The sequence below is a fragment of the Centroberyx affinis genome, unplaced genomic scaffold (genome assembly GCF_046629955.1).
Source record: "Centroberyx affinis isolate AG114_WGS23_722 - 3 ecotype Tasmania unplaced genomic scaffold, CSIRO-AGI_Caff_v1 ptg009722l_1, whole genome shotgun sequence".
NCBI classification, from domain to species: domain Eukaryota; kingdom Metazoa; phylum Chordata; class Actinopteri; order Beryciformes; family Berycidae; genus Centroberyx; species Centroberyx affinis.
Window position 1 is genome coordinate 186,167 of NW_027284623.1, and position 27,801 is coordinate 213,967.

The window sequence follows — 27,801 nt, forward strand, 5'->3', positions numbered from 1 at the left end:
AAGTGTATGTGCTCATAACTGTATGTGTGTTTGAGTGTGTGCATTTGTTTATGCATGTACATGTTTATGTCTCTCTCTGCATATGCATGTGTTGTCATGCACATCCATTTGTGTTACATGTACCCCTGCTATGCTGACAGGCTCCTGGCCCTCCAGTCAATCTGATTGAGTTTATGGACCAACAAGCATTGTATTCAGCCTTGTCAGGGAACCTTGTGATAGAATTGAATTAACATTTTGACACCGGCAGGAAAAGCAGTAAGTCCCCTGGGTGCCGTGATTACTTAGCAGGGACATTACATGTAATGACCTCTATGGCTGAACGTCTGCCAAAGCTTGTTCCTCATGCAGGCAAATCTCCATAGACAGTCTGGATGCTGCTGCTGTTGCTGTGTGAAAACCTTGTAACTCCCACTTTGATGTTTTCTTTATTTCCTCTTCTCTTAAAAAGCTTATTTGGTCATTTATGTGATCATTCACACAATTCTAAACCCATTAAATGATTTCATGTGAGCATGGCTGTCAATCTGATCTGGAATGAAGGTTGTTTGCTGCTGAAAGAAAAATAGATTTTTGGAGATTTGAGGTTTATTGAGTAGTAGTAAATAATAAGGAGGAAGCTATTTTCCTCTTCCCTTTTTCATCAGTTCCAAATAAATGCAAGTGGAATAGTCATGAACACTCAACTGTATTTAACTAATGAACTAATATCTAACTAGCTTGCAAAAGGGATACTTGAGCTCACACGATATTGAGAAAATCATCATTACTATTAAACACTCTGGGGACATAAATGGGCCTTTGCACCATTGTCCTTCAGTGTTGTATTTTTAGTCCTTCTGCCAGTCAAGCACTGAAACAGCACTTTGAAATAGAAGACAGTTTTGGGTGATTTCTTTATTGCTCTTGTGTGCCAGGGCGAGAGAGACAGAATCAGTATTATGTGTAATTGATGAATCCTGTATTGATCTTGGTAACAATCCTTGAAATGTCAATTCTTCCTGTCTGAATGAAAATGATACTTAGTGGCCTTTCACTATGATGTCTTTGCTGAATAATGTCTTAATGCCAGTTCTCTGATGCAAGCCTGTACCAATGAGATGAAATAAGTATGGTGTGAATCCGGGCTATCTCCAATCAGCATTTTCCACATTAAAGCAGTCATGATATCTGAGTGGGAGGTAACAGAGGAGGGTCAACAGATAGCAGGAGCAGGTGGGTGGTCACTGGTTGACTTGACACTGGTGTCAGATGGCACATTTGGCAGATACCTAATCACCAGTATCATGTCTGCCATACTGTATGGTGTGTGGCCACCTGGGCCAATGTCCTACTGTGTGAGGATAATCCTCCGAGATCCCGGATAGTCTCTCGACTTTGTGCGAAAGCCTGAATATTCATTGTAGATGCTGAGTTGTCACGTTTTGTTCAGTTTTCAGCATCTTTTTATTTAATGCCGATCAAAAGGCAGCATTTATTTTACATGAGGACATGCTCACTGGAAAAGGGGGAGAGTAAAGTAGATGGTATTTCTGACAGATATTTGAATCTGACCGCCTTGCCCACTGAGGCATGAAACCCCTCCATCTAACATCCCCCCCCCCCCCTCCTTTTCCCACACTGCACTGGCCTCCTTCTGTCTGATCTCAATCCAGTATGGAAGCCTGCTCACAATGCTGGGCTGATGTATTGATGATCAATGGGTCCCCCCCGCCTCTTTTCTCTCCTTGTAGTGTTTCACTAATCGTTCCTCTGCACACAAATGTTGAGCTGACCTACATACTGGAGGGGGAGGTGGCGCGGGTTGTTTTCAGAAATTCATCTGGGTTTGTTGGGTTTACTAAATCATAAAATATTTCCGTTGCGGGGCTGTAATATCTGTAGCATCTGTATCAACATTTGCAGTTAACAGGCAGGATAAACGAATGCAGATATGTCCACCTGCACGAGCCATAACGCAGGATTTACTGTAAGAGCTGCTTACAGTTTGTTTGTTTTGTGTTTTTTTTTTTGTTTTGTTTTTTTCAATGGAAATTATAAGAAAGAAAGCTCAGCTAATGCCGAAACTACTGTTGAGCCTTCTGGAGGTGTCGTAGGCCCACAATCATATCAGTTCTTGTATATCAGCAACTGTAACTAATAATTTATAAATGAATAGAAAAAGACATAGAAATCATGTGCAACGACCTTGTTGTTTCCTTCAAAGACAGAAAATGTTCCATTTTGTGTTTCAGCAATCTTTTAAACTTTTGACTGTTTTATTAATCTATATTTGTCTGGACGGTGACAGGTCCAGCAGGCACCGCAGACTAGCACAAAGGGATGCATGATATTGATTTTGTGTTGTCGACTCAAAAAATGAATTCAAACTTAACCCAGTGGGCTGTTTCCCAAATCTTGTTTCTTCCTGAAATACCCTCCTACACTACCTCAGCAACGCCTGTTCACACAGTAACACACACAGTAACACACAGTAACACACACGGTTCCTAGATTTACAGTGAGTGAGTAATTCCATTCACTCTCTCAGGTCCGTCAGTTTCAGTTCAGGTCAGTTCAGTCTCGGACACAGCGTAATTACTGACCTTTTGAAACATTTTAACTTATTCCATGAAACCTCTCTCTCTTCCTCTGCCTTTGGTTAGAGCCAATTCATCCCCCGATCCATCCATTTTGACAAAAAATAATGCATTGGTTATTACTGCTACTGTTCTGTCCCTGCATGCCGAGCTCTTTGCACCTACTTTCCTGTTTTTTTAAAAGGCTCTTACCTGCAATATCTTAAATGTTCGCTGGAATTTTCGGGAACATCTGCGAGTAGGAACATAATTCATCTGCAGTACTTTTTTCAATTATTTAATTGAACAAGCTTGTATGAAAACGTACAAAGGCCCTTGATGATGAAGATTGATTTTTATTTTTTCAAAATCTAGTTCACAAAGCTCGCAGACCTTGTTCTTATCCTTCCTCATAGAGTGCATAGAGTGGATGAATAAACAAGCAGGAAACAACCACTCAGTTTAATTGTTTATTCATATTGTCTAGGACCACTTTATTTTGTGGGAATGAACAGCTCCTCCCCAATGCCAGGAACCACAGAGCTAACGTTGAACCTATGGTATCATCACATTGTTAAGTGCCAGCTCATAGACAGTGAAAGGCAGACTGATGAAGACCCACAGACGACGCAAGCTTTACTCGAAAATAATATTTTCAATTCTGGACCAGAAAATGTACCGTTATCCCGAGAAAATCCTCCTAAGTGCTGACAGTCACCTGGGCCACGTTTTCCCATTCCATCTCTAACTTCACAAGTTCAGATTTTGGTCACATACATATTTTGGTTTCACACATATTGACTGAACTCTCCTAGATCATAGGAATAACTTCGAATAACTTGAATACTTAGATGAGTTTTATTCCTCTTTAACGCTGCAGGCACTGTACACTTATGTGACTATTAAATACAAAAAAACCCAGTTAATCAAATAATTTCTTTACATATTATTTGCCTTAAGAGAATGAAATTATTTATTTTGTTAGACAAGAATTCAGCTGCATGTGAAAATAGGTCACTGTTAAAAATAACACAATGTGAAATGGAAAATAAAAAACACTTTTTGTATATTTTGAAAGAGACGACATGCCTGCGTAACTTTGAATTACCATATCACATAGCTACAACCTACATACAACGTGTTATATTGTTGTTATTTTCGCTCTGCCATAATTCTGTTTTCAGTAGGTTTGGTCTCTGTTTCAACTTCCCAGTCCGTTTCCATGGGAACGCCCAGCCTTCAAAAGATGGTTGTTTTGCAATAGGGGGGTTAAAGTGCTGTTTTTCCTGCATAATTTCAAAACTGAATAAATGTGATTTGTAGAAAAAAAAAATGGGTCAAGGAAAAGTCAAGGAGGCACAGTGTTGCAGGTTACTGAAGCTGTTTTCATTTGAATTGTAAAAATCTAATTTACAGCCAAATGACATCTAGGCCTTCAGTGTTGAGAGAAAAAATGGAAGCCTTTGAACAAGTTTTTATTTAAACAAACCTTAAATTAAGTCATTGTCGTCTCTATTTCCAACATTGAAAGCCTGCCCCATTACAAAAGACAGGACAAAATAATGGTGATAATTACCAGAGATATCAAATTGGCTTTTGACCCTGACGACAGTTACTTTCCCCTTGTTTTTTGTTTTTTTATATTGTTTTTCTAAAAATCCATTTCAAAAGTTCACCAACCTTGGTTTGATGCACAGAGTGGAAAAATAAACTTAAAAGGAGACTTGAACTTATTGTCTAATAAGTATTGACTTTTTCATGTATTAAATATGATTAAAAATATTAACTACTTGTTCTTAATGGAAAAAAAATCAATCTCGAAAAAAATGCCCATGGCAGGATCTTGAACCTGGTGATGTGCAGTAAAAACATTTGTAGGATCATCTGAAATCCAATAAAATAAGTGCAGGGCCAAAACATCTATTGCTGCCCACTTTTGAGCTTTGGTTAGCAACTTCTTAAAAAATAAAGATGAAAATGCACCTGTTATAAAGGTAGAAGCGTCCTACAGTTTGATATATATATTTTTTTTATTTAAAATCTTTTTAGAATGTGACACTCACGGCCAAAAAGAGCCAAGACAAACATTACTCTTGTAGAAATATTGATCCCCCAGAAATTTTTCCCAGAAATAAACCCACCTGAAGACTGGACAACACGGCTGCATCCAGTCCACATATAAGATCCACAGAGGCCTGCTTTAAATATATGTGCGCTACCTTACACTGTTCATTTTGGATTAATGAGGAGGTACCTACCCTACTATTTAAATTGGAATTTTGTGCCTTGTGCGTGTGTGAGTGAACGCACGTGTCCTCTTCTGACCTTCACTTTGTCCTGTCTGCTGCAGGTTGTCCATGCAGGTGGCCAGGAGGATGGAGGCCAGGAGGGCTGTGTGCCTGGCTTCCAGGTCAAACACTACCAGGTGGAGTACAGCGGACCTTTCCAGAAAGGCCAGCCGCTCACACAAGGTGAGTTTTACATCCTGAACGGGGACCAGCTACGATGACACAGTCAAAAACAGACAGAGCTGACAATGGCTGCTTTGAGTCACAATTTCCCTTGCGCTCTCTCTCTCTCTTTGGCTTTCTCTCTCTCTCTCTCTCTCTCTCTCTCTCTCTCTCTCTCTCTCTCTCTCTCTCTCTCTCTCTCTCTCTCTCTCTCTCTCTCTCTCTCTCTCTCTCTCTGTGTCATTCCACACACACACACACACAACACATATATAAACATTCAAATTGAGCCTAGCTGTCTGGCTCCTGAGGATTTAAATAGCAGCCTAAGCAGGGGAGCTGAGCTGAGCGGAGCAAAGCCGGGCTTCCACTAGGTCAGTGGGAGAGGTGACAGTGTGTGTGGGCTGTTTTGTTCCGAGCAGTCATTAGAATTCATGCAAATACTTGTTATAAACAGGAGATAGAAGTGGTGGCTTCTCTGCGCAACAATGATAACAACAACAACAACAACATTTGTGTCTGCAAATGAATTATTCTCCTTGATTGGGTGATGTTTACAAAAGTCTTTCGTTTTTTCTTCTTTTATTCCTCCCCTGAAGGCAGCTTTGGCTGCTCAGTTAATTGTGTGTGTGTGTGTGTGTGTGTGCATGTTTGTGGCCTGTGACTATTTTGCTCAAGTTTCTTCAGTTCCAGCGCACAAGCTACCACGCTAGAGTCGACTTCGCCTTCAGGAGATCTCAGTCCTCAACAGCCTCCGACTTGCGTTTTCCTGTATTTTCCCCCTTATGCAAAACTGTTTGTTTTGATCCCCGCAGGTTTATGATCAAACCCTTAAAGATAGAGTTGAGAGGAAGGTCGCCGGGTTCACAACCAAGGGGTTGTCGTCATAGAAACTCAGTTCCATGTCTTGAGCCAACTGGGAGGCAGCCTTGTCACCTTTTTTTTTTTCCCTCCTCTGCAGTGTCCAGTGAGATTCCCCACGGACTCCTGCAATGCGAGACTCGGGGGCCACAGTGGTCCAATCTTAACTTCATATAGCTGCCACAGCTTATTGGTCCAGTCCGCTCCTCTGGGATTCAGCGGTAATGCCTATCTGCACAGCTCCGCTCCCTCTCCACAGAGGTCAGCAGTCGTGTCTGCTGCAGTTGCTAACAGTGTGCTCCTCTGGGGATGTGAGTTATGGCTGCAGGCATGTCTCCCCATGGAGATTGACAAGGTGCAGTTAACTAGTTGCGCTACGGAGTGTTCATTCAATTATTCGTTCAATAATTCATTCACTTTTGCACTCACCTCTTATTTTATTTGTAAAATATGATGAAATACCATGAAAATGTGTAAACTCATATGGGGTATAATTAATAGTTGATTAATGCAGTCAGTCATTTCATGTGGAACTTCTTTTCTTTCCCCACCCCTCATTTATTTATTGATTTATTTACTTATTCAGCCACCCACTTCTTTATTTATTTAGTAATTCTGCTGTGTTTTTCTCTACATGACAAGGCTACATGGGCCGATGTTAGCATTGCATTACCTGCTCCAGTGACATCCACTGGGTGTACAGTATCTACATGAAAAGTACAGGTTTACTTGTTTCATGGCTGAAGGGTCACACATGGCTTATGGGAGTGTTCTACTACAGGACAAACTTTTTTTTTTTAAAGCGGCACTCCACTGACAGACCGCTTTTCCAATTGAAAATACATATTTTACTACCTAGGCAGCAAAATATGACAAATCTGAGCATTTTCTCCTTCAATCTTTTTCTCCCCTCTTTTTCGGTTTTATTGTGTTTGATTCGGTCAGGCAGTGAGGCATTTTGTCATCTGGAGGTTCAGCGATGCGTGTAGTCGGAGACAGAGCTCAGTTCTGCTTTAGTGCACTGCTCTGGGACAACAGAGTGGTTCCATTACCTTGAATATGCTCCTGTCAGCAGAAACACCTCTCACCATGGGGGGTCTCATTGCCCACACATCATGGACAGAAGTATGGGCATGCACGCGCACACACACACACACACACACACACACACACACTTATAGTACAGGCATAAATATGCATGTGCATGCTAAGAGTGGATTTAACAGAAAGAGGAAAACTCCGAGAGGCACACAGATGGGAGCACACATACATATGTTGTTGTTTATGTATACTTAACTATGCAACACAAATGTGTTGTATGGGTTTTGATCATTTTTTAGTTTCTTAAAGACTCAAACCACCTGCACAGACAAAGCCTCAGTGATTTCTGAAGCTGTACAGCATGCTGAAAAACAACAGAAGCGCAATGAAAAACAACATATAAAGGGAAACTACAAAGGAAAATAATAAAGCTAATTGCATGCATTTTAGTATTTCTCTTGAAAGGTGCATGATTGGATACCTCAGTGAAATACAGGCTGTGTCAGCGGCTGCTGACAGCCTGTACTCACTGCATCTACTAGTTGCACAACAGCAAATAAAGAAGGAGTCCATGTGCTTTGTGAGTGTGATTATGTATGTATGTAAAGTACATACCTACATGACCAAGTTAGTGTTTCTGCAGTTACTGTGTGTGTGCGTGTGTGTGTATGTGTGTGCGCACACATAGGGAGAGGGAATGTCATTTGTTAGCCCAAATAATTCAACGCATTCCCCATCATCTATAGATTTTAGAATATCACCAATTTACCTTTCCACACATCCATTTTGTTAAATTTGAACAAATCGTCTGCTGAGTGTGAGCATGATTCACACAGTGTGCCAGAGGGTGCAGCCAGGCCTAGTGACACATGCAGATTTATGTAAATTGTGCTCAGCCCTGTGCCACCTGCTGTAGACCTTCCTGTGTAATTACCAGTGGAGGGGCGGTCTGTTAGCGAGAGATACCTGTTGGCGCAGACCCGGGTTCAAGGACATCCATCTTGGCTAATGGCCATCTCCGAGAAACAAACGCGTCCGCAGTCACTCACTCTCTGTCTCTGTCAGTCTCTCTCTCTCCCGCTCTTGACACCCTCGCTGCTCTTTTTGTCACTCCACTTTCAGATGTCCTCTCTCCTGGCTCTCGCTCTGCTACTTGTCTCTCTCTGCCACTCGTCTGTCCTTCATTCATTCCACTTGTCCCTCTCCTGACACGCGAGCGGTCATTACTTACAGATGGACAACAAGTATTACATGAATAATTGATGTAAACGAAAATAAAAATGCATAAGCAAACAGAGGAGTGGCTGTGAATGCAGATGATAACTTTCCCGCCCATCTTATGTCCCCTGTAGACTTATAATAGCAGCTAGGGCCATGTGAAGCCTGTTGGATAATGTATATTTACCGTTTGACTCTCCAGTAATGTCAGTGGCATCAGTCTTTCAATCAGTAAAACTGGACCTTATGCATACTGAAGGATAACAGTTTATCCTAGGCCAATTTTGCTCCTGAGTCTGTCAACATTTGCCAGTTAAATCATTTTCATCCTGAAGTCAGAGTGCTACGATTGATGCGTTTTGGAGGATTCAACTTACTTAAACTCACGTGTATGACTAGATTGAAATGTTACACTGGAGAAAATTTTGTGTGACTGTAGATAGCGCAATTAACCTTGCATTGCCTAAAGCTCAATTTGAAAAGCATACTCAGAAAAAGCAAAGATTCATTTCAAATTTTAAAAAGTAATAGGGAAGACTTAATAGAAAAGCCTGGGGAGTTCTTTTTTACCAAGGAACTGAGTTTATTCAGGTGTAGATGTTTGACTCCAAGGTGTGGAATGCCTTTTCTGCTGTATAATGAATAAAATGAAAAATGGAGTCCAATTTATGAAATACTCAATGGAATTGATCCTTTAATCTCTCCAAGTGCTGCGCTTCCATTTCAATATGAGCCTTTCTCTGTATCACTGTGGTAATAACCATTGCCATGAGAAAGCAAACTGTTGTCTGATAGAGCCCGTGAATTGAAGAGGGAATAGGCCTCAAACTCATAGGTATATATCACAAAATGAAGTGTCATATTTTTTTTCGAACGTTGCTACCAATCAGCTCCTCCACGGTGTGCAGATGCATTAGGCGACCCGGGAAGAGAATCGCCTTCACTGACGGATAAATTAAGTTCTGCGAAGTTTCTTTAATTGTTAAACTTCTCCTTCTCTCAGTGGGTTCTGTCATGATGCAGAGAAATACGACGATGAGACGTATTGATTTTGAGATCGAGTTATGGCTCGCCTCGGTTTTGCAAGCCTTTTTGTTTCTTGCCTCGGCGCTAACCTCTCCGAGGTGGCAGTAAAGTTGATGCAGTCTGCTGTCACCGTAACCTGGCAGGTTGTCAGAAATAATGGCAGTGCATAATGCCGTTACCGCGCAACAAATGGACTTTTCCTTCATGAACGATTACGGCTAAGAGTGTATACTTTTTGCGGGGACCGTAATAAAAAGCCATTACTAATTCATGCGAACCTCGGGGGAGAAATCGTCCTGTTTTTATAGTATATTGGGATGCTATAGGGCATGCTGCGCTTCCAGTGGATCAGAATGCGGAGGAGAAATGAGGAGAAGTGCCTTATCTTTATCCTGCAGAGCGAGAACATGGCTCTACCAGGGTCTCTGCAGTCATACCACCAAACGTGATCAAACCGTTTCCGAAAAACGCGGCAGCCTTTAGCATTCTCACGCCGTACCCCTCGCGTCCCGTAATTAATTCTCCCTTAAGACTTGACTTCAGTAATAATGGCACTGAAGGTGGCGGGCTTCTCTAAGCCTTGCGGAGAGGGCTTGGCGTCGCTACCATTAAGGCTTCCACTCCAGGGTGGGCAGTGGACTGTGCATGTGGAGCTCTCCTGGCTGGCAGAAGGCCCGAGGCATATTAACTGCATTGAGCTCCAAAGACCTCTTCCCTGGCACGAACCTTGTCTCTCGCTCCGTGTTCCCTCCGACTTTATCATTGAGCCAATTTAAAAGTACTTGAATTCTGATATAGCCTAGCGGTTTTAGATAAATTGGACAAATGGAACAGCTCTCTCATCTCTTTTATTTTTGCTTCTCTCCTGCTGGGTTCCGCTTTAGGATTTCAACGTTTTTCACGTGATAAAGTGTTCTGTCCTTCCTGCTCAGAGCACGCAAATGTGTTGTGTAGGCACTTGGAAGTGTGCGCGCCGACACGACACACACACACACACACACACACTTTTCAAGTTCCATTTGTTCATTTGATAAGAGCACCGAACCTTGAGACCTATTCACCTCTAATCAAATACTCCATCATGCAGAGTATTAAAGAGCAGGTTTGTGATTTATTTCCTGATGCAGAGGTTGCTTACCTCCTCAGCTACATTTCATTCAAATGTACGTATCCTTTGCTCATGCAAGAGATTGCTGTTTTTCAGTGGTACCATTGGATTTCCTCTCTAGTCAGCTGCCTCGGTGCATTGCCCCTTGCATTGTGGTGACATTGTTGTACAACCAACACATCCATTCACCATGGCTGCTTTGTGCTGTCGGTTACTTGCTTTAGACCAACAGCCCTCAGATGTTCCCCAGTTAATAGAAGCATAGCAGTAATCTTACTGTCATCATATTTACCAGTTAGCGCAGTAAGAGAGTATTGCGTTTCAGGGTCCTCAAATGTCAAACAGAAGATGGCAAAAAGACAAATAAAAAGGAGATCCCTTGCATGGAGAGCACAGCCTAGCTTTACTGCGACTGGAGAACAGCTGTGCCTCACACGCTATTGCTCTACTTACTAATTTTGGTGATATCACCCAGCCACACTGCCGCACACCCACCACCACCCACCCACCACCACTCTATGTCATCCGCAGTCTATGGATGTGTGGATCGGTGCTCTCGCTCTGCTCTCTCGGCACGGCAGGGTGCATATCCGGATCATGCCACTCTCACGCCTGTAATGGCGCAGCATTAATCACCTTCTCTAGCCGGAGCTACCGGGACCTGCAGCTTCTTTTCCGGTGTATTTTTAATTTGACTATAAATCAAGGTGTGCTTTTTGACAAATGACTGTAATTACAGGAAAGGCCATTACTGGTATGGCTATGCAACTGTGTGTGTGTGTGTATGTGTGTGTGTGTCTGTATGTCTGCGTGTTTGTGCATGTGTTTTTATATATGTATGTGCATGTGAGCATGTATGCATATATGTATTTATGCGTGTGATGGGAATGTATTTGCTGGGAGCCAGTGATTGTGTGTGTGAGGAGTGAACCCATGTAAAGGAAGAAACCAGACAGGTTCCTAGTAGACTTATTCTGGCCCACAGCTACATACACCCTTATATGGGTCAACCTGTGACTAGAGGCTGCTGGTCGATAGTAAGTTAGGAAAGTTGATACGGAGGATGGAGGGAATGGTGTTGCTGGGAGAGGGAGGAAGGAGGAAACGGTGGGGGGGCAGTGGAGAGGAGAGAGAGGAGAGAGAGACAGAGTTGAAGGTAAAGCTGAAGTCGCAGCAAATCCCTGTATGGCAGATCACAAATCATCAGTGACACAAGAAAATGCCATGAGAATTTCTGACTGGAATAATGATCATACTGTTCTTCTGCATGTAGACTATGGATCTTTTGCAGCATAATTTACACTGAATGACATTTACAGGAATCACATGCAAAGTGTTTGCATAATTTATGAATCCTCTGAGAATATCAGGTCAGGAATATCGTCACTATACGTACGCCCTAATGCACACCTTCAGCCAAAACATGTAAATGAACTTCAATTCTGATGAAAATGTTTGCTTCGCTAAAATAGAGTAATCATAAGTGATAGATGAGTAATGAGTGTCATATAGCAGGTCTTATGAGGAAGGTGGGAAATATGACTCAGTGTCATTATTGCATTTGAGATGCAAATTCCAGACACGCCTGCTGGCCAGTGAAGTGTTCTACAGAGTCTGTATGCTTGACTTTTAAGAAATGACTGAGAAAGACCATGTACTGAATAAGAAAATGTACATAAGGCTTCACGGATAGCTACAAATTACAGATGTCCCCTAAACACCTCACATGCAGACTATCGGTAGACGCTACAATTTACTGATGTTCCCTAAACGCCTCATATGCAGGCTACTGCTAGTGATAGCGTTTTTGCTGCTCTCAACCCAGTTAATTTTGCTATATTCTTCATTACAGTGGCTAATTACCCACTGTACATTTAAACTTACACTAGTTCTGCTCAAGCACTCATAGCTCTCTCCTTCTTTTAGCGACTTTCTCGCTAATCCCACAGTTGTTTACATGCTTTTCAGATCTGCTAGTTACTTAGCTTAGTAGTTAGCGATGGCTTCTCTCTCTCCCTCTCAGTTTAATTCATAATTAGCTGTTAATGTTTACGTGAACGTTACACATATATTTGCGGGAGTGGGAGAAATCTCGCACTACTGTTGATGTCCAGCGTGATGACGGAAACACTGGGAAACGTGAGTTTGTTTATTTGCTGCATTGCATGTAGTTTTAAATGAGGAAATCCGCAACTTTACTTTAAGGGCACAACGGCCAGTTGAAAACAGGGCATGCCAAACTGGCCGTGTGGATAGTTAATTTCAGAAGGGGCATTACGGCCACACTCTGGGGCATCCACGGCACTGGCCGTTTGGCTGTGGTATAATTCCTGCCCTGTACAAATCAAAACATATTCACATCTGGAGCAAAAAACAAATTACATTCATCCTTACATAGGCCTACATAAGCAAAGAAGACCTATTTCTATTATTTATATCATTCTGTAGGATTACTTTGACAGTAGATAATGCTGCTCATATTTCTTTTTTTTAAAAAGTAGATTGCAGTTATGAATTTTCACCTTGGATGCCATTTGGAGGGATATCACACCTTCCTGTCAGTACACCTGCTGCTGGCTGTGAACTGGCATCTTGGTCCACTGGCACTCAAGCTGGCATCAGCGGCCCTGAGAGGCTGCCTGTAGAGGCTGCAATCACAGGGCATCCGGGGCACAGGGACAGTGGTGCCAAGACCCCATCTGCAATCATGATGCAATTGGCTGGTATTTGATCTCCTAGTCTCTCTCTCTCTCTCTCTCTCTCTCTCTGTCTCTCTCTCTCTCTCTCTCTCTCTCTCTCTCTCTGTCTCTCTCTCTCTCACACTCTCTCTCTCTCTCTCTCTCTCTCTCTCTCACACCCTCCAAGAAGATCACGCTTGCCGCCTTGCTATGTTCATGGCTTGGCTCTGCCTAACCTACTTAACAGAGAAAAAAAATTTACATTGCTGATGCAAATCGCAGTACATCTGCTAGGAGGTCTAACAAACATCATTCGCAGCACTCCCCGAATGAAAAATAAACTCCACATGTTTAATTCAATGCAGGCTGTTCACTAAGAGGGTGTTCATCAATTAGTAACATGATGTTTTTAATTGCAGCTTTGAAGGAATTTAGAGAGCAGATTTTGGCAAGCAGATATGAACTGTCAAGATTAATATTACATTCTCCTGCCCAGGCCTTGGCTTATCTACACTCTGAAAGTAACTGATGGCATGGAATGATGAGAGAAGACAGTCAATCAGAGCAGTTTGCACCAGCTAGGAACCTGCTCATGGACATCAGCGTCTGTAGATATATAATTTAGAATATGAACTTAAAATTAAAGTGTTCTAATATTACTTGGAAAATACAGCAGTACATGTATTGCTTTTGTATTTGTAGTACATGCTTTCAATCTGCATTTTCATTCACACACAGGGAAACACACACTCGCACAGTGATTTTTGTTTTTCTGCAAAATTTGTTGTGGGTGTGTGCACTCATAAATCTAGCCGTGCATGTGAATATATGGTTGTATGTGGTGGTTTCTTCCATTTGGAGTACTCTCTGGTAAATGTGTATGTAGTGTAGAAACGTGGGATTTCTCAGCAGCTGCAGCACAGGACAACCATGAAACTTGCCGCGCATCTCTCTTTCATTGTCACAAACAAACCATCCACATGAGTATCTGCACCTCATTATTTCATACCTTCCTCTCTGCGCTTCCCTTTTATGTCTTCCTTTCACAACAAGAGGCATTACTCATAGTTTTGGGCAGCCATTTTATGTTTGAGTGACAAGAAAGAGGCAGCTGGTTTGTGTTATTTCACTGTCCCTATTCCTTAATTGAAAGGCCACTTGCAAGGGATAGAAACAGCATCCCTATGTTTTCAGTTTTAAAGAAGAATACTGGTGTTGTTTAGATTTATAGCGCATTTACTGCTGTCTACATCTAATTTACATTTCCCCCAATCAAACTTTGCATCAAAACGAGCTTGAAATTAAGTGCTGTCCCAGCTAACAAATGCAAACAATATAAGAAGACATGGATGCAACAGTAGAGTGCGTAAGGCAACATGTTTTGACGGATTATTTCCTGGCGGAGACTTCTATTTCTTCCTGTGGATGTCAAGTGATTGACAGTAAGCAGAGTGTAACATAATCACAAAAGATGACAGCAATTGGCCAAATGTTTTGTCTACATCCTATGTTTACAGTGAGAGACTCCCTCATCCAATCAAATAGCCTGAAATCTTCTCTGGTCTGACAACAGGAATGTACGCACTGACAAGAAAATACTCAACACAACACACCTCAACTGAATAACAATAAAACAGAGAAACTTACTGTGATGGACTATCTTTCTCAGGCAATTTTCAAGTCTGTGGAAATTGTTTTTCATATTGTACAAAAATGAATGGCAGCAAACGGCTTCTTCTGAAGGGAGGGAAATGAGCCCCGATATCTCCAACTATGCTGACTGTGTGCAGACACCAGCAGGAATAATATAAAGGAGAGGGGCAACCTAGACTATTGGCACAAACTTAGAAAAAAAAAAAAAAACACGCCAGTATTATCCTTTAAGCCCAAAAAGCCTTGACGGTGCACTTTTAAGTGCATTAACAAAGGCTATACCTCCACAAGACCTTCAAGCAGACATTCAAGTGAACTGTGCACTCACTAAAGAGATAATGATGGCCCCTGTCATAGAAGTGGCAGAATTACTTTCTGTCAAAAGTTTTTCTCTTACTCTTATGCTTCTCTCCTGGCTTTGGCTCTTGGCCCCGGGCCCAGCATGGCTCCCCTTGAGTGGCCAGGGAAAGTGCTGAGCAACTTGGCCAGAGCCTCGGGGGCTCAACCTGGGTGTTACTGGCTTCCTGAAAGCCTATCGATCTGCCTGAATGCCTGAATGCGTTGTTGGGTGCTTGTGTCTGCTTGTGTGTGCATGTATGTGCGCTTGTATGTGTGTGTGTGTGTTTGCATGCACGCGCGTGTGTGCTTGTATGTATGTATGTATGTATGTATGTATGTATGTATGTGTGTGTGTGTGTGTGTGTGTGAGTGTGTGTGTGTGTGTGTGTGTGTGTGTTTGTGTATTTCTGTGTGTGTGTGTGTGTCCATTGAGCGGTGTTGCTTGATTGACAGTTCTGGGTGTTACTGCTGTTGGCAGGGATCTTTCTGCTTTTTCTTCTCGGCTGTTAAATGGGTTGGCAAATCTCACCTCCTCTGCATTGGCCATAATAGAGCTTGAAGAACACCTATGCACACATATGCACATATACTACAGGTGTGCTAGGGGGGTTATGCATTATTTGAGTGGCATAAAGCAACAGTAAATATACGCACGTTCAATCTCACCGCCATCTGGCATCTCATTGGGGCTAATCCTGTGTGTACAGATGCAGCCACACACTCCACCAGCACTGATGAACACACACAGAACGGCTCTTCAAGGTGTTCCTGCCTGAGCACCTAATAAGAACATACTCACTGACACACACACATACACAGTATGTAACACATACAGACACATACATAATATTTAGAGGTACATTTACAAGTCTAGTAAGAGCGCCGCACTGCAGTTCCTGCAGTACCAGATGGTCAGTCAATTGAAATCATATGTTTCAAAGGATATGGAATGACATTCTGCTCTTGAAAATTATTTTGACGGCGCTCAGTTCAAAACCATTATTCTAGGTCCGACTATCAATCAGTGTAATAGAACACACCCCACGTTCACATATTATCCCGTGACCCCCGGGGACATCGTTCCTCTCCTCCCAGCCAAAATCACTGATGGTAGCTTATCTGTGGTTTATTGGCCGGGTGACCTGTTCAGAGCTTAACCGCTGTTTGATGCTGTATGCCTCACTGGCCGGTTGTCTCGCTGTTTGCTGGTTCATTAACTGACTGGTTGTCAGCTTTGGCCGGACTGTCTGACTGGCAGAGTAGTTTTAGGGTTGCTGTGTAGGGCAGTGCATCCATCGTACTGGCTGCCCGGCTGCGTATGTGGCTGGTGGGGTATAGATAGATGACCGACTGCCTGACTACAGTGTTTCCCCTATATGCACCTAGCAGTGGCGTTACGCCGCTGCTAGGGACGCTTCATATCCAGGTCAATTCACACACCTGTGAGTAAAGCATATAAACGAGAAACTTTGGGCTTACCTGATAATGTCAGCACAACGATTATAACAACAAGCACCGGGTAGATGTCAACAATGCAAGCAATGCTGATCACGGATTCAGGATTATCATTCGCCAAAGTCCTGCAACTTCACGTGAGTATCCCACAGTAACGTTACAGCAAACGCAATCATTTGATGGGAATACGCAAGGAAACACATATCTGTGAAATAAACAACATTTGGAAGATCCATCTTGATACAAAGATAGCAGGTATTCCACATGCACAGATTGTTTTCTTCTTCCTGGAGGCGGGCCTTACTATGCGCAAGGGCCCCCGTGACGCGCGGAAGCTGTCAATCTCAAAGACAACTGACAGATTCCCTCACAGAGATATTAACGTTACATATTATTTGGATAGGATTCCCTTAAAGAAACGTCATAAATGTAAGTTATTTTATCATTGAAAATGTCATTACATTTAAGTAAATTAACACTGTTTGATAATACAACAGTGTGGTGATGCAAGTTAATTCTGGAAAAAAGGACAGTTAAGAATGAATAATTGGAAGAATGAATGACAGCTAGCTAGCCGCTAGCTAACACCCAGTGGATGTAAACGGTCACCCAGTGGGTGATATGGGTCAAACATAAACTAATAGCTTGTTTGTCAAATCACATGTTTGAATGTTCAGATGAGTTTAAAAGACTGGCTGATACACATAGAAACCTCCTGGCAGGGCGCGCTTTGCGAGCGCACAAAAAAGATTTTGTGCAAAAAACCTAATTTTGCATGCATGCTATGCGCGCATGCTTCACTTCTGCTGCTACAACTCCATCCTAGGGGAAACACTGGACTACATCTTCATTTGTCTGGTTTGCTGGCTTGCTGACAGACTGACTGGGTGCCTGTTTTACTGACTAATTATCTGTCTGCCTGACTGGAGCAATGCTTCTATGTCTTAGTTCTGGTTGGCTATCTTACCGTCATCTGCCGGCGGCCATCACTGCCCTGGCCCTCTTTGATGAAAAGCCTTGCCCTGCTCCTGACAAACAAACACAGAGTGATTGAAGTTTGTTATGGCGCTGGAATAACAGTCAGTCGCTCCCTTCAGATCCATTGCTGTGGTTAACCTTGTCAAGCTAGGCTTCAGGGGATCTGAATCACGTAGATATATGCTGATACATTTTCATTTATTTTTCCACATAAAAAAACAAGGTGAAGAGTGCAATGACGGGTTTTGAAATGGGAATTTAAATGAATTCAGATTTAAGCAGGTCTAACCTTGAAACGGGCAACTTCAAAGACCTAGGCTTTAGGCCTAAACAGTTCCAACTCTTGGGTAGACAGGAGCTGAGTGTTTACTGCTGCTGTCAGAGTGCTTTTGTCTGTTTATTTCTTAGCTGCATTGTAGCAATAGGTGTGCGCAGCATGTTATTTGGTCTGAGGAACTTGAACAGCTTGTCTTTTCACTGACTGACTGACTGGCTAACTGAATGAACAAATGAATGAATGAATTAATGAATGAAATTTAACTCAGCCTGGTTTCCACGGCATAGTATTTTGTATCATGTTTACCTTCCTACCGACAAGGTGTTTTACAGTCACTGAGCAACGGTGACGAGTTCACTCACTTCACAGCTTAAATCACACATCAGAACTGACACAACACTTAAATGGAGGCATATTAAATATATGCTCATTTCCTGTCAGAAACTGAGCTCTGCAACATGAAAGTACAATTTCCTGTCATTATCTGCCTCAGACCTCAGAGTGAAGCGCTGTTGGTAATAATGAGGTCAACAGACAGTTCCAATTCTGTGGGTTTTGTCTTGTGTGTGAATTTTTTTGACTGCCAGCGAGTGAGAGGAGAGGAGTCTGACTGTGACTTTCTTTGCATCTTGACGAACGTGGGAGATAATAAACAAGAGTGCTGCAGCCCGTCGGGGGGGAAATACACATAGCAATTATGGCAGGGGAGCGATGCTCAGAGAACCTTGTTAAAATCTAATGAGCCCAAGGTTCTTTCTTGTTTGCCTTGCTTTGTCAAGGCTGAACATTATGCTCCCAAATATCCAAATTAAATAATATGGGAGATAGATAGACAAATAGATGGATAGATGGATAGATAGATAGATAGATAGATAGATAGACTTAGAAGATGAGAGGATAGTAACAGTGGTGTCACACTCCTTCCTTTGCAGCTCTGTACCTCAGTATTATTTGACCTTCCATCAACCACCTACATCTCACATTTTATATTTTAGAGAATGAATTGGACTGAGAGAAGAGACCCAGGATCAGTTTTAGCTTTTGCTCACTTTAAATAGAATGGTGAAGGAAATCCGGTTACTAATTTGAGAGCAGCACATCATCGTTTTCAATGGGACTAGATCCACTATCTTGCCCCCTTGGTTTGACTTAGAACAGCAGTATGTGAACTGGCTTTTAGAAGACTGGCCACATCACCATAGAAATATTATAGCGGGTATAATTGCAGCAAGCATGTTTGTGTTTACCTGTTTGTATGGAAGGAGCAACAACATGTCACCCACAGCACAACTTTAGAGATGCACCGATCGATCGGCTGGTGACCAGAATCGGACGGTTTTCAGCTGATCGGCAATGACCGGTGACCGGCAGATCAGTCTCATATATCCGATTCTGTGTCGGTCAAATTAAAGACAACGGTAAAAACTCAGCTGTTCCAGCGCGTCCCGTCTCCTCTCTCCGCCGCTGTCCTCTCCACTGCGCCCACGGGCCGCATTGATCCTCCCGATCCAATCCCAGGTCGGCCTGGTACCCATCGGTGCTGAAAAACCCATTCGCTGGACACCTGCGGGGGTCCTGACGCCGATGCGTCAGGACCCCCGCCGAAATCTCGGATGGATCACCGGGAACAAATCGGCGCCCAGCTATCGGCACTGGCCGGCACCGTGCCCCCGGGAAACTCTGGGAAGTGTTGGCCGATCTCAGCAGAGTCAAAACGAAAAATCATTTTTTTTCACCACAAGATGGCACTATGACGCTTTAAATCTCCATTACATTGGGCTGGGGTGCATGGATATCCTTTTGATGTAAAGAAATGACATTAGGTGTGTTGCTATATAGATGTTTTCTTTTGGGAAAGTAAAACATGTTAGATAAAGTGGGATATACTGCAATTCAATTTCAGTTGGATTTTATTTGTACAAAAAAGCTCTGTCCAGTAACCTGGAGCACTTTTTTATTTTGAGATTTGTTTGAGTGAGAGTGAAAGAAGGTCCTGTAACCTGGTGCAGCTTTGGAGAAAATGTAAGTTATTAATAGTCAATGTTTTATTATGAACATACAATTGAATTAAAATTTTCCACTAAAGAAAAGTTACAAAAATGTTTGTGTATGCTGTCAATTATAGTTCTTAGAAAGAAAGAAAATTGGAATCGGCCAAAATCGGAATCGGCAGGTCAAACTTTTAAAAAATCGGAAATCGGAATCGGCCAAGAAAATTGCAATCGATGCATCTCTACACAACATGGATGTACTTTTATCAATGACTCAGGTGCTTTTGCCATAGTGACACTATAGTGCCAGTTATTCGACTATATTCTCTAGCTTCTAAAGTGCAACACATTGATATAATTAGGACTTGGCCAGCATTTGCTTGTGTTGTACATCCTGACACATGTTATTCTCCAATCAAAAACCTTCTCAGATTTAAACCTGCAAACGCTTTGTCGCTCAGTCAACTCATTGTCATTTCATTGTCATTTCCTCTAGTTTTCCAAGCTATTCCATTCAGGGCGGATGAATAGCTCTGCACTAATTTACTGTAGCATGCAGCGCCTGTGGTAAAAAAAGCGGCACTCCGATGATGACAAACGTACATTGCTCAGAAATTACCCTCTGCGTTTAAACGTGGCCTGGCTCTGGCACCGAAGCCACAGCATCTGGAGCACCGCTGATATCCGCAGCCCTGCTACTGTGTTGCAGGTGCAGCTCCACCTGCACCTCACATGCACACATCTGGCCAAAAGTAAGAAGCAGTGCGTAACCATACTTTTTAAAGCCATCGATGGCTGCTGCCCACTGGAGAGTCTATCTCTTCTCAGTGTATTTTTTTTTTTTTAAATGGTAGATAGTGATGTGAGAATGAAGAGGTGTGGCAGCCTTGCCTGAGGTGGGATGTGAACGCACGGTGAACTGCATGCAGCGGTAAGTGCACCAGAGCAGTCAAAAAACCTGCTGGCCATTAGACTGTTCACATGGTGGTGGCCGGTCATCAGTCATGCCCTGGGCCCTCTGGTGTCAGTTTAAATGGGACTCCAATAGAATAGTAGAGACAAGTGTTAGGCTCATTATTTTGTGATGTGTGTCTGTGTGTGTGTGGCTGCAGTGTCCTGGCATTCCTGGCCTGGTAAGGTGGACGGGCCGTAACTCAGGGTGATAACGAGAAGAGGATCACCCAGAGCCTCGAGTGAGAAAGCACTGAGCTGGCCCTCATTATTTCACCATCATTACTCTCTCCCTCTCTCTCAATCTATCTCTCTATCTCTGTCTCTCTTCTTTTGCTTTTTCCACACGTGTGAGTGCAGGCACACACACACAGAAACAAACCTCAAGTGCAGATTTGGGTCGTAGTCACAGAGAAACAGACAGCAGACTGTAAGAGAATGGAGCCAACAGTCTCTTTGGATGCCCACTGGAGCCTCAACAAGGAGGCAACAAGGAGCCTCACAGATCAATGTGACCATTCAAACCACTGCCACCCTGCATGTGTATTACGTGTCACATTCCTATAAATGTGTATCTAAGCACCAGCTACACCCAGAAAAACCCCCTCATGTACATAGTGAATGATGGTGGTTCTGATTTGCACAAGATTGCTGTATTACCAAACAGCTGCGGCTGTGTATCACAGTTTGTAGAACGACTTCAAGTAAGCTGTTAAGCTGTTAGTGACTGATCTATTTTGTAAGTGCCAGCTTATCATAATCAGCTTTTGCACATTTCTAAGACGGTGATTCACCACAAAACTTTATCTGAACCTCAACTAAATAATTTTAAGAATGTCAGTGCTGCACAGTGTGACTTGTCTACTTTACTGTTGTGACAGTTTTTATTGTGGCAAGAAAAAAAGAGACTAAAAATGGAATTATTTCACTGAAGGTGTGAGTTGACAGTGACATTTTGTAACACTTATATTTGTAAGAACACATGGAGGGCACATTGTATATTATAATTAAGTAGTTATTTTTCTGTCACCTGAAATGCATTGAGATTATGCACCTTGAGGTGAAAAGAAAAAAAAGTATGGATATCAACCAGTAACAAGGGATTGTAACTTCAAAGAAACATGTTTGTCTTACATTTGACCCACTGTTCGTGTCAAAAGTCAAATATACAGACATTACAGTTAAATTACATTTTTTGACTGTGGATTTGAAATGCAGCCATTTCCTTTTGGATTCAGTTTACCGCTGAGTATAAGTGAGAGAGGCTGTCACTCTTTGTCAGCCTTTGTCAGCCTTAGTAAACATGAGCTATTTTCATGAGACAGTAATTAACCCACAGAGTGTTGGATAAGAATGGGTAAGAATAACACAATGTGCCATTCTGGTCTGATAGAAATGAATGCTTGCCCTTAAAAGAAGTGGAAAAGTGAAGTGCATACTCTTTTTGTTTTTTTGACTATGGTGTGTGGGTGGCAGTGGTGCTGGTGTGAGTGTGTTTGTGTGTGTCAGTGTGTGTGTGTGTGTGGGTGGATGTAGGGGTGTTGGAAGGACCCAATATATACAGCTCTGGAAAAAATTAAGAGACCACTGCAAAATTATCAGTTTCTCTGTTTTTTTTCTCTGGTCTATTTATAGTATGTGTTTGAGTAAAATGAGTAAAATTAACATTTTTGTTTTATTCTATAAACTACTGACAACATTTCTCCCAAATTCCAAATAAAAATATTGTCATTTAGAGCATTTGTTTGCAGAAAATTACTCTCTCTTCTCTGATGAGTCCAATTTTCAGCTTTGCCCAACACCTGGTTGTCTAATGGTTAGACGGAGACCTGGAGAGGCCTAGAAGCCACAGTGTCTCACACCCACTGTGAAATTTGGTGGAGGATCGGCGATGATCTGGGGGTGCTTCAGCAAGGCTGGAATCGGGCAGATTTGTCTTTGTGAAGGACGCATGACTCAAGCCATGTGCAAGGTTGTCCTGGAAGAAAACTTGCTTCCTTGTGCTCTGACAATGTTCCTCAACTCTGAGGATTGTTTTTTCCAGCAGGACAATGCTCCATGCCACACAGCCAGGTCAATCAAGGTGTGGATGGAGGACCACCAGATCAAGACCCTGTCATGGCCAGCCCAATATCCAGACCTGAACCCCATTGAAAACCTCTGGAATGTGATCAAGAGGAAGATGGATGGTCACAAGCCATCAAACAAAGCCGAGCTGCTTGAATTTTTGCCCCAGGAGTGGCATAAAGTCACCCAACAGCAATGTGAAAGACTGGTGGAGAGCATGCCAAGACGCATGAAAGCTGTGATTGCCGGCTGCTGCACCGCACCGTGCTCTGCGCTCTGTATATTTTCCTGCTTTTTTGTCCTTTGCCAATGACATGCCTGATTATTCGAGGTCTGAAAACACTGCATCTTTTTTGTTATTTTGACCATTTTCTGCAAATAAATGCTCTAAATGACAATATTTGTATTTGGAATTTGGGAGAAATGTTGTCAGTAGTTTAAAGAATCAAACAAAAATGTTAATTTTACACAAACACATACCTATAAATAGTAAAACCAGAGAAACTAATAATTTTGCAGTGGTCTCTTAATTTCTTTCCAGAGCTGTATATAAATAGGAGTTATTGATTGATTGACATTCACACCAAAATTGAAAATTAACAATATCCAATATATCTTGTCTTTGAATGTGTATGCTTATGCTTGTTTGTATGTGTAAACATAAAATCTCCACAACTCATTCAGCTACTGAGGCCACAGTGTGACATTATGGTGGCTGTGAAGGGGAGAGTAGTAGAGCTAGTTGAGATGTGCTCTCTGTACTGACAGGACAGAAACATTTAACAAAGTAGTTAGCATGCTTGGCTTGACCTTTAACATCCCATCACAGAACTCGATGATGCCGTCTCAGATTAGAAAGTTAACTGGACTTTAAGATTGCCTTTAGTCTCCAGCGGAGTGGACAGTGCAATACATCAGAACAAGATGAAGGGCCCTGGAATTTGTGCAAATAGACACCCACACACACACGCACACACACACAGGAGGGGACGCGATTAGGCTGCTGTGAGTGACATGAGACATAAAATGCGCTTTGCTAATGACTCACGATCCACGCATTTCCTACCTTCCCTGCTGATTAGCGATCTCAAGTCTGAAACGCTAACTTGTGTGTGTGTGAGAGGGGTGATGGGATTGGGTGGAGGGGAGGGGGTTAATCGTCTCTAAAACCCCAGATGCAAGATCCTGTCGTCCTATAACACCCCGGTTGGTAAAATCCCTCAAATCGTTATCTTTCCGGATGAAAAGCCCGGGCCTTGTTCCCTCTGAATCTCAATAATGGCTTCCACACAATGCTCCGCGATGGGAAACTCTCGGGGTAAATGCAATTCAGGGTGTAAATACATTTTCAAAAGCAGCTCCCACTCTAATGCCGGGTGATTATTTGAGAATTGTGCTCTCCTGAGCCTTTTTCATGAGGCAGAGCACACTCTCTCTGGTTAGACGCGGCAGCTATCAGCTCAGACACACCCGCGCTGCCACCTTTGAGATTACTCCTCCGATTCCCATCTTCTCCCATCATGGAGACTTGACATTTAGTTACAATGCAGAAAATTGTCCTCAGAAACACCTCACAGGAAAACTTTAGTACTTGAGAAAAAAAAAAAAAAAACACAAATCCAATTTTTGTGGCTGACAAAGAGAGCGGAGCCAACGTAAATACGTATGGATGATGTTGTTAGATGTCAAAACATGTTGCATCATCAATGAGAGGCAGAAAAGGTAGGGCGTCCTCAAGCTTGCTATTTTGCGTGTAGACGTATTCGTTCTGATGTCAATCGTCTGATGGCTTGTTTGGACAATGTTTGATAGATTTGTTGTTTTCGAATATAATTGATATAATGCTCGAGTAAAATAATTCAGTTCAGTTCTTTGAGGATAAAGAGAAAAGTATACAGCTTCACAGAGGGATTTTGTGTCGAAACACTTGCTGAGACATCAATGGATGATAGTAGCTTGTCATTTTTTAATCATTTGCAAAGAAGTAAAAGGTGTAAAATGTTTGTTGGTGTTGTAAATTCAATTGAATTATTTTTGTGTGTGTGTGTTGGGGGGGGGGGGGGGGGGGTTGATTTTCATTCACACAATCCCCAGATTATACACTGTATATATTTCCACTCACTGAGAACTTAAAAGAGAACTTTGAAATGGTAAATCAGGTGCTGAGAAAGCTGAAGAATAACCGATCAGAGGCCGAAACGACCGTGGCCCTCATTGACCAAGTTTCTGGAGCATTTGCCATTCATTGGCTCCATGGGGGGTTTTTTGAAACCTGAAAGGAACTTGAATGTCAAACTTGAGGAAAAAGTGGAAGAACACCCCACCCCCCCTCCACCTCTCCCCCCTTTCCTCTCGAGTCATCAGTGAGGGATTTTGGCGACCCTAATCCATGTTGTGCACAGCTATTTCAACCCTGAGCCAGCACTCTGAAGAAAGAAAGTGGGTGCGTGGTGATGGCGCCGGAGAGTGGGGTGGGTTGCGTTCTGTCATTGTCGCCTGACTTCAAAGCCGCCCGCTCACCATGCTCTCTTCTGAAATCCCCCCAAAACCTGACAACATTAGAATAGCATCAAACACTCCCTGGCTGCCTTTGAAATGCCACTGACACTGTTTGGCGCTGCAATTTGCAGGCTATAAAGAGCGCGCCCATGTTATTGAAATAAATCTGAGGCTTGTAATGGGAATGGAAATGAACACATCTTTCATGCTTTGGCTTAGAAGTGAGAGTTGAATATTGAGATGGAGCCTTGTTTCCCTGGAGAGTAGGTTGTTGACTTTCTATCTCTCCCCCAGTGTCCATTGTAGCCTTTGATTTTTTCCTTTCCTTTCCTTTCCTTTCCTTTTCTTTCCTTTCCTTTCCTTTCCTATCCTTTCCTTTCCTTTACTTTCCCTTTCATCTCCTCTCCCCTCCTCTAGTCTCCTCTCCACTGCTTTTCTTCTCTCTTCTTCTCCTCTTCCAGCTGGCAGAAGACGATTGTGTCCAGAGGGAAGATTTTAGAATGTCTGTAGCCAGAGAGATAAAAGAAGCCACACTAAACAGTCGCAAAGGTTAAGTGCATTGAATGAGTGCTTTGATAGATTTGAGTCATATTGATTTTATAGTCACGCAGTGCTAACCATGGACTTCCAATTTCACTTGGTCCTGGGGTGATGGGAGATGGAGGTGGAGGTTTGGAGGTGAGTTCAGGTCAGGTACAGGGCAAGGCAGCGGGGTGGGTGGTTGGAGGAGGAGGAGGGGGGGTAGGTGCTGCTGGCAGAGGGACCGGATAGGCAGACATAGCAATATGAGCGAGGCTTCTTACAGGTTGTGTTAAATCCCAGCTACATACAGTAGCAGCTCCCTTTTAATGAGAAACATGAACAATAACAGTCACAGCAATAGGTGTTAATTATGGCAGTGGGTGGCCATTGTACTTAAATAGAAGCACAGCTTTACCCCTACTGCGTGGTAATCTGTATTCATTAGGACCATCAGTCATGAAGGCCCAAATCCTCTGAGGGTTGTTGCTTAGTCCACACTTCATCCCCAAAATGAAAGGCAATGACATTTTGCGATGAATGGAAAATGTATGCCACACATGCTGTTGGACTGTTGCACATATGGTGGTAATCCCATGCAAACTGGGTATTGCTACTAAGTATGGCAGACATTAATATGAACTAGTAATTCTGCACCCTTGCAATGATATCGGTGCATCTTGAAGCTTCAGAGGAAACTGAAATTAGCATGATGATGAAGATGATTGTTGTTATTATTGTTATTATTATTATTAGAAGTAGTAGTAGCAGTATTCTAATTCTTATTACAGTAGTAGTAGTTTTAGCAGCGGTAGTATCCCTAAAGCAAAATATGGCAAATAGAAAGGTTTAGAGAGTTGAATCGAATCCAAATAATGCACCGGTGGATTTGCTCAATGAAAGTGTTTACAAATATAACAGTTTTGTAAAATGCTTCTTGCTCTCCTAATTGGGCTGCCACCTCCTGTACTTGATCCTGCATTTTCATAGGAGACATGTTTGCAAGTTAGACCGATGTATTACCGAATTAGGGTTGGGCGATAGGATGAATATATCGGCTATCGGCGATTGGCTGAGTCCATCGCCGGTTGATTGTTTTGGGCGATTTTTGTCATTTTATTTTGATAATTTAATGGTCTAATTTAATGGTAAATAATTAACCTGCGCGAATAGGAACTGGCAGTTGGAGATGGGCCATATTATGCACGTTCTTGTTGCACTGATTTCCGACGAGCCTTTCACAAAACAGGGCAGTGAGTGACTAAATGACAATTAAGCCGTCTTTAGTGGTTGCTGTCCGTTCAATTGGTGCTGAAAAGCAACGTCAATTCATAAATCATATTTGAGAACTAGACCAAAAGCTGTATGTGCAGTTGTGCTCCCTGAACATTTAATAGCATAAAATGTTATCCCCACCTGTTTGTTCATTTGGAGGCTGCAAGCGGACGCCATCGGACTCTTTTTCAAATAGTGTCGGACAGCTGTTCAATCTTTTGCCGGCACTACTCGTTTGCAAAGACGGCAAATTACTTCATTTAGGTCCTTCGGCTTGCCAGTTGTTCGGTTTAAAACCAAAATAATCCCAAATAGGGGATTTTGTATTATTTTTGGCAACGAGCTCTTCCATGATTGTTTGCTGAAGATGGCGTGTGGGGAGTGGGGGACTCCCCCGCCTATGACATGCGCCACACACACACCTGCGCAAATATATCGGCAATCGCCGGTTGATGGGCTGACGGTGGCCGGTTGGAAAATTTTAACATATCGCCCAACCCTATACCGAATCAGATGCTAATTGGTTGTGTGTTGATTACTATTTTGTATAACATAGGGTATTGGTATGGGAATAATTCAAATTCATCCATTCATAAGGTGGTGAGCTACTTAACAGTTCAGCATCAAGGCAGTAGTTTCAACTTTTAATGAGCTGGTTCAGCAATGAAGTTTTGCAGTACGTGCACTGGGGACTGGAGCTGGTTTTTATCAAGTATCTTCAGAGAGGCAGTACTGATCCACAATCAGCCGCTCTGAGAGGCTTGATAACTATGGGCTCAGATCTAAACCCGTTTCTAAACCCGTTTCTTCCTCAGAAAGATGACCTCTCCCCAATGTGAAGGGAGCATAAAGAGGAC

General features: G+C 42.6%; 1 protein-coding gene across 1 annotated transcript in view; it reads left to right on the top strand.

Annotated features, from left to right (window-relative positions):
- cdh13 (cadherin 13, H-cadherin (heart)) overlaps positions 1-27,801 on the top strand; it is a gene marked incomplete at its 3' end in the record, with an annotated part of 286,073 nt that overhangs the window by 85,567 nt on the left and 172,705 nt on the right. Inside the window, exon 2 of the mRNA XM_071514707.1 lies at positions 4,909-5,029. Coding sequence (XP_071370808.1) covers positions 4,909-5,029 — 121 coding nt within the window. The remainder of the gene's footprint in view (positions 1-4,908; positions 5,030-27,801) is intronic.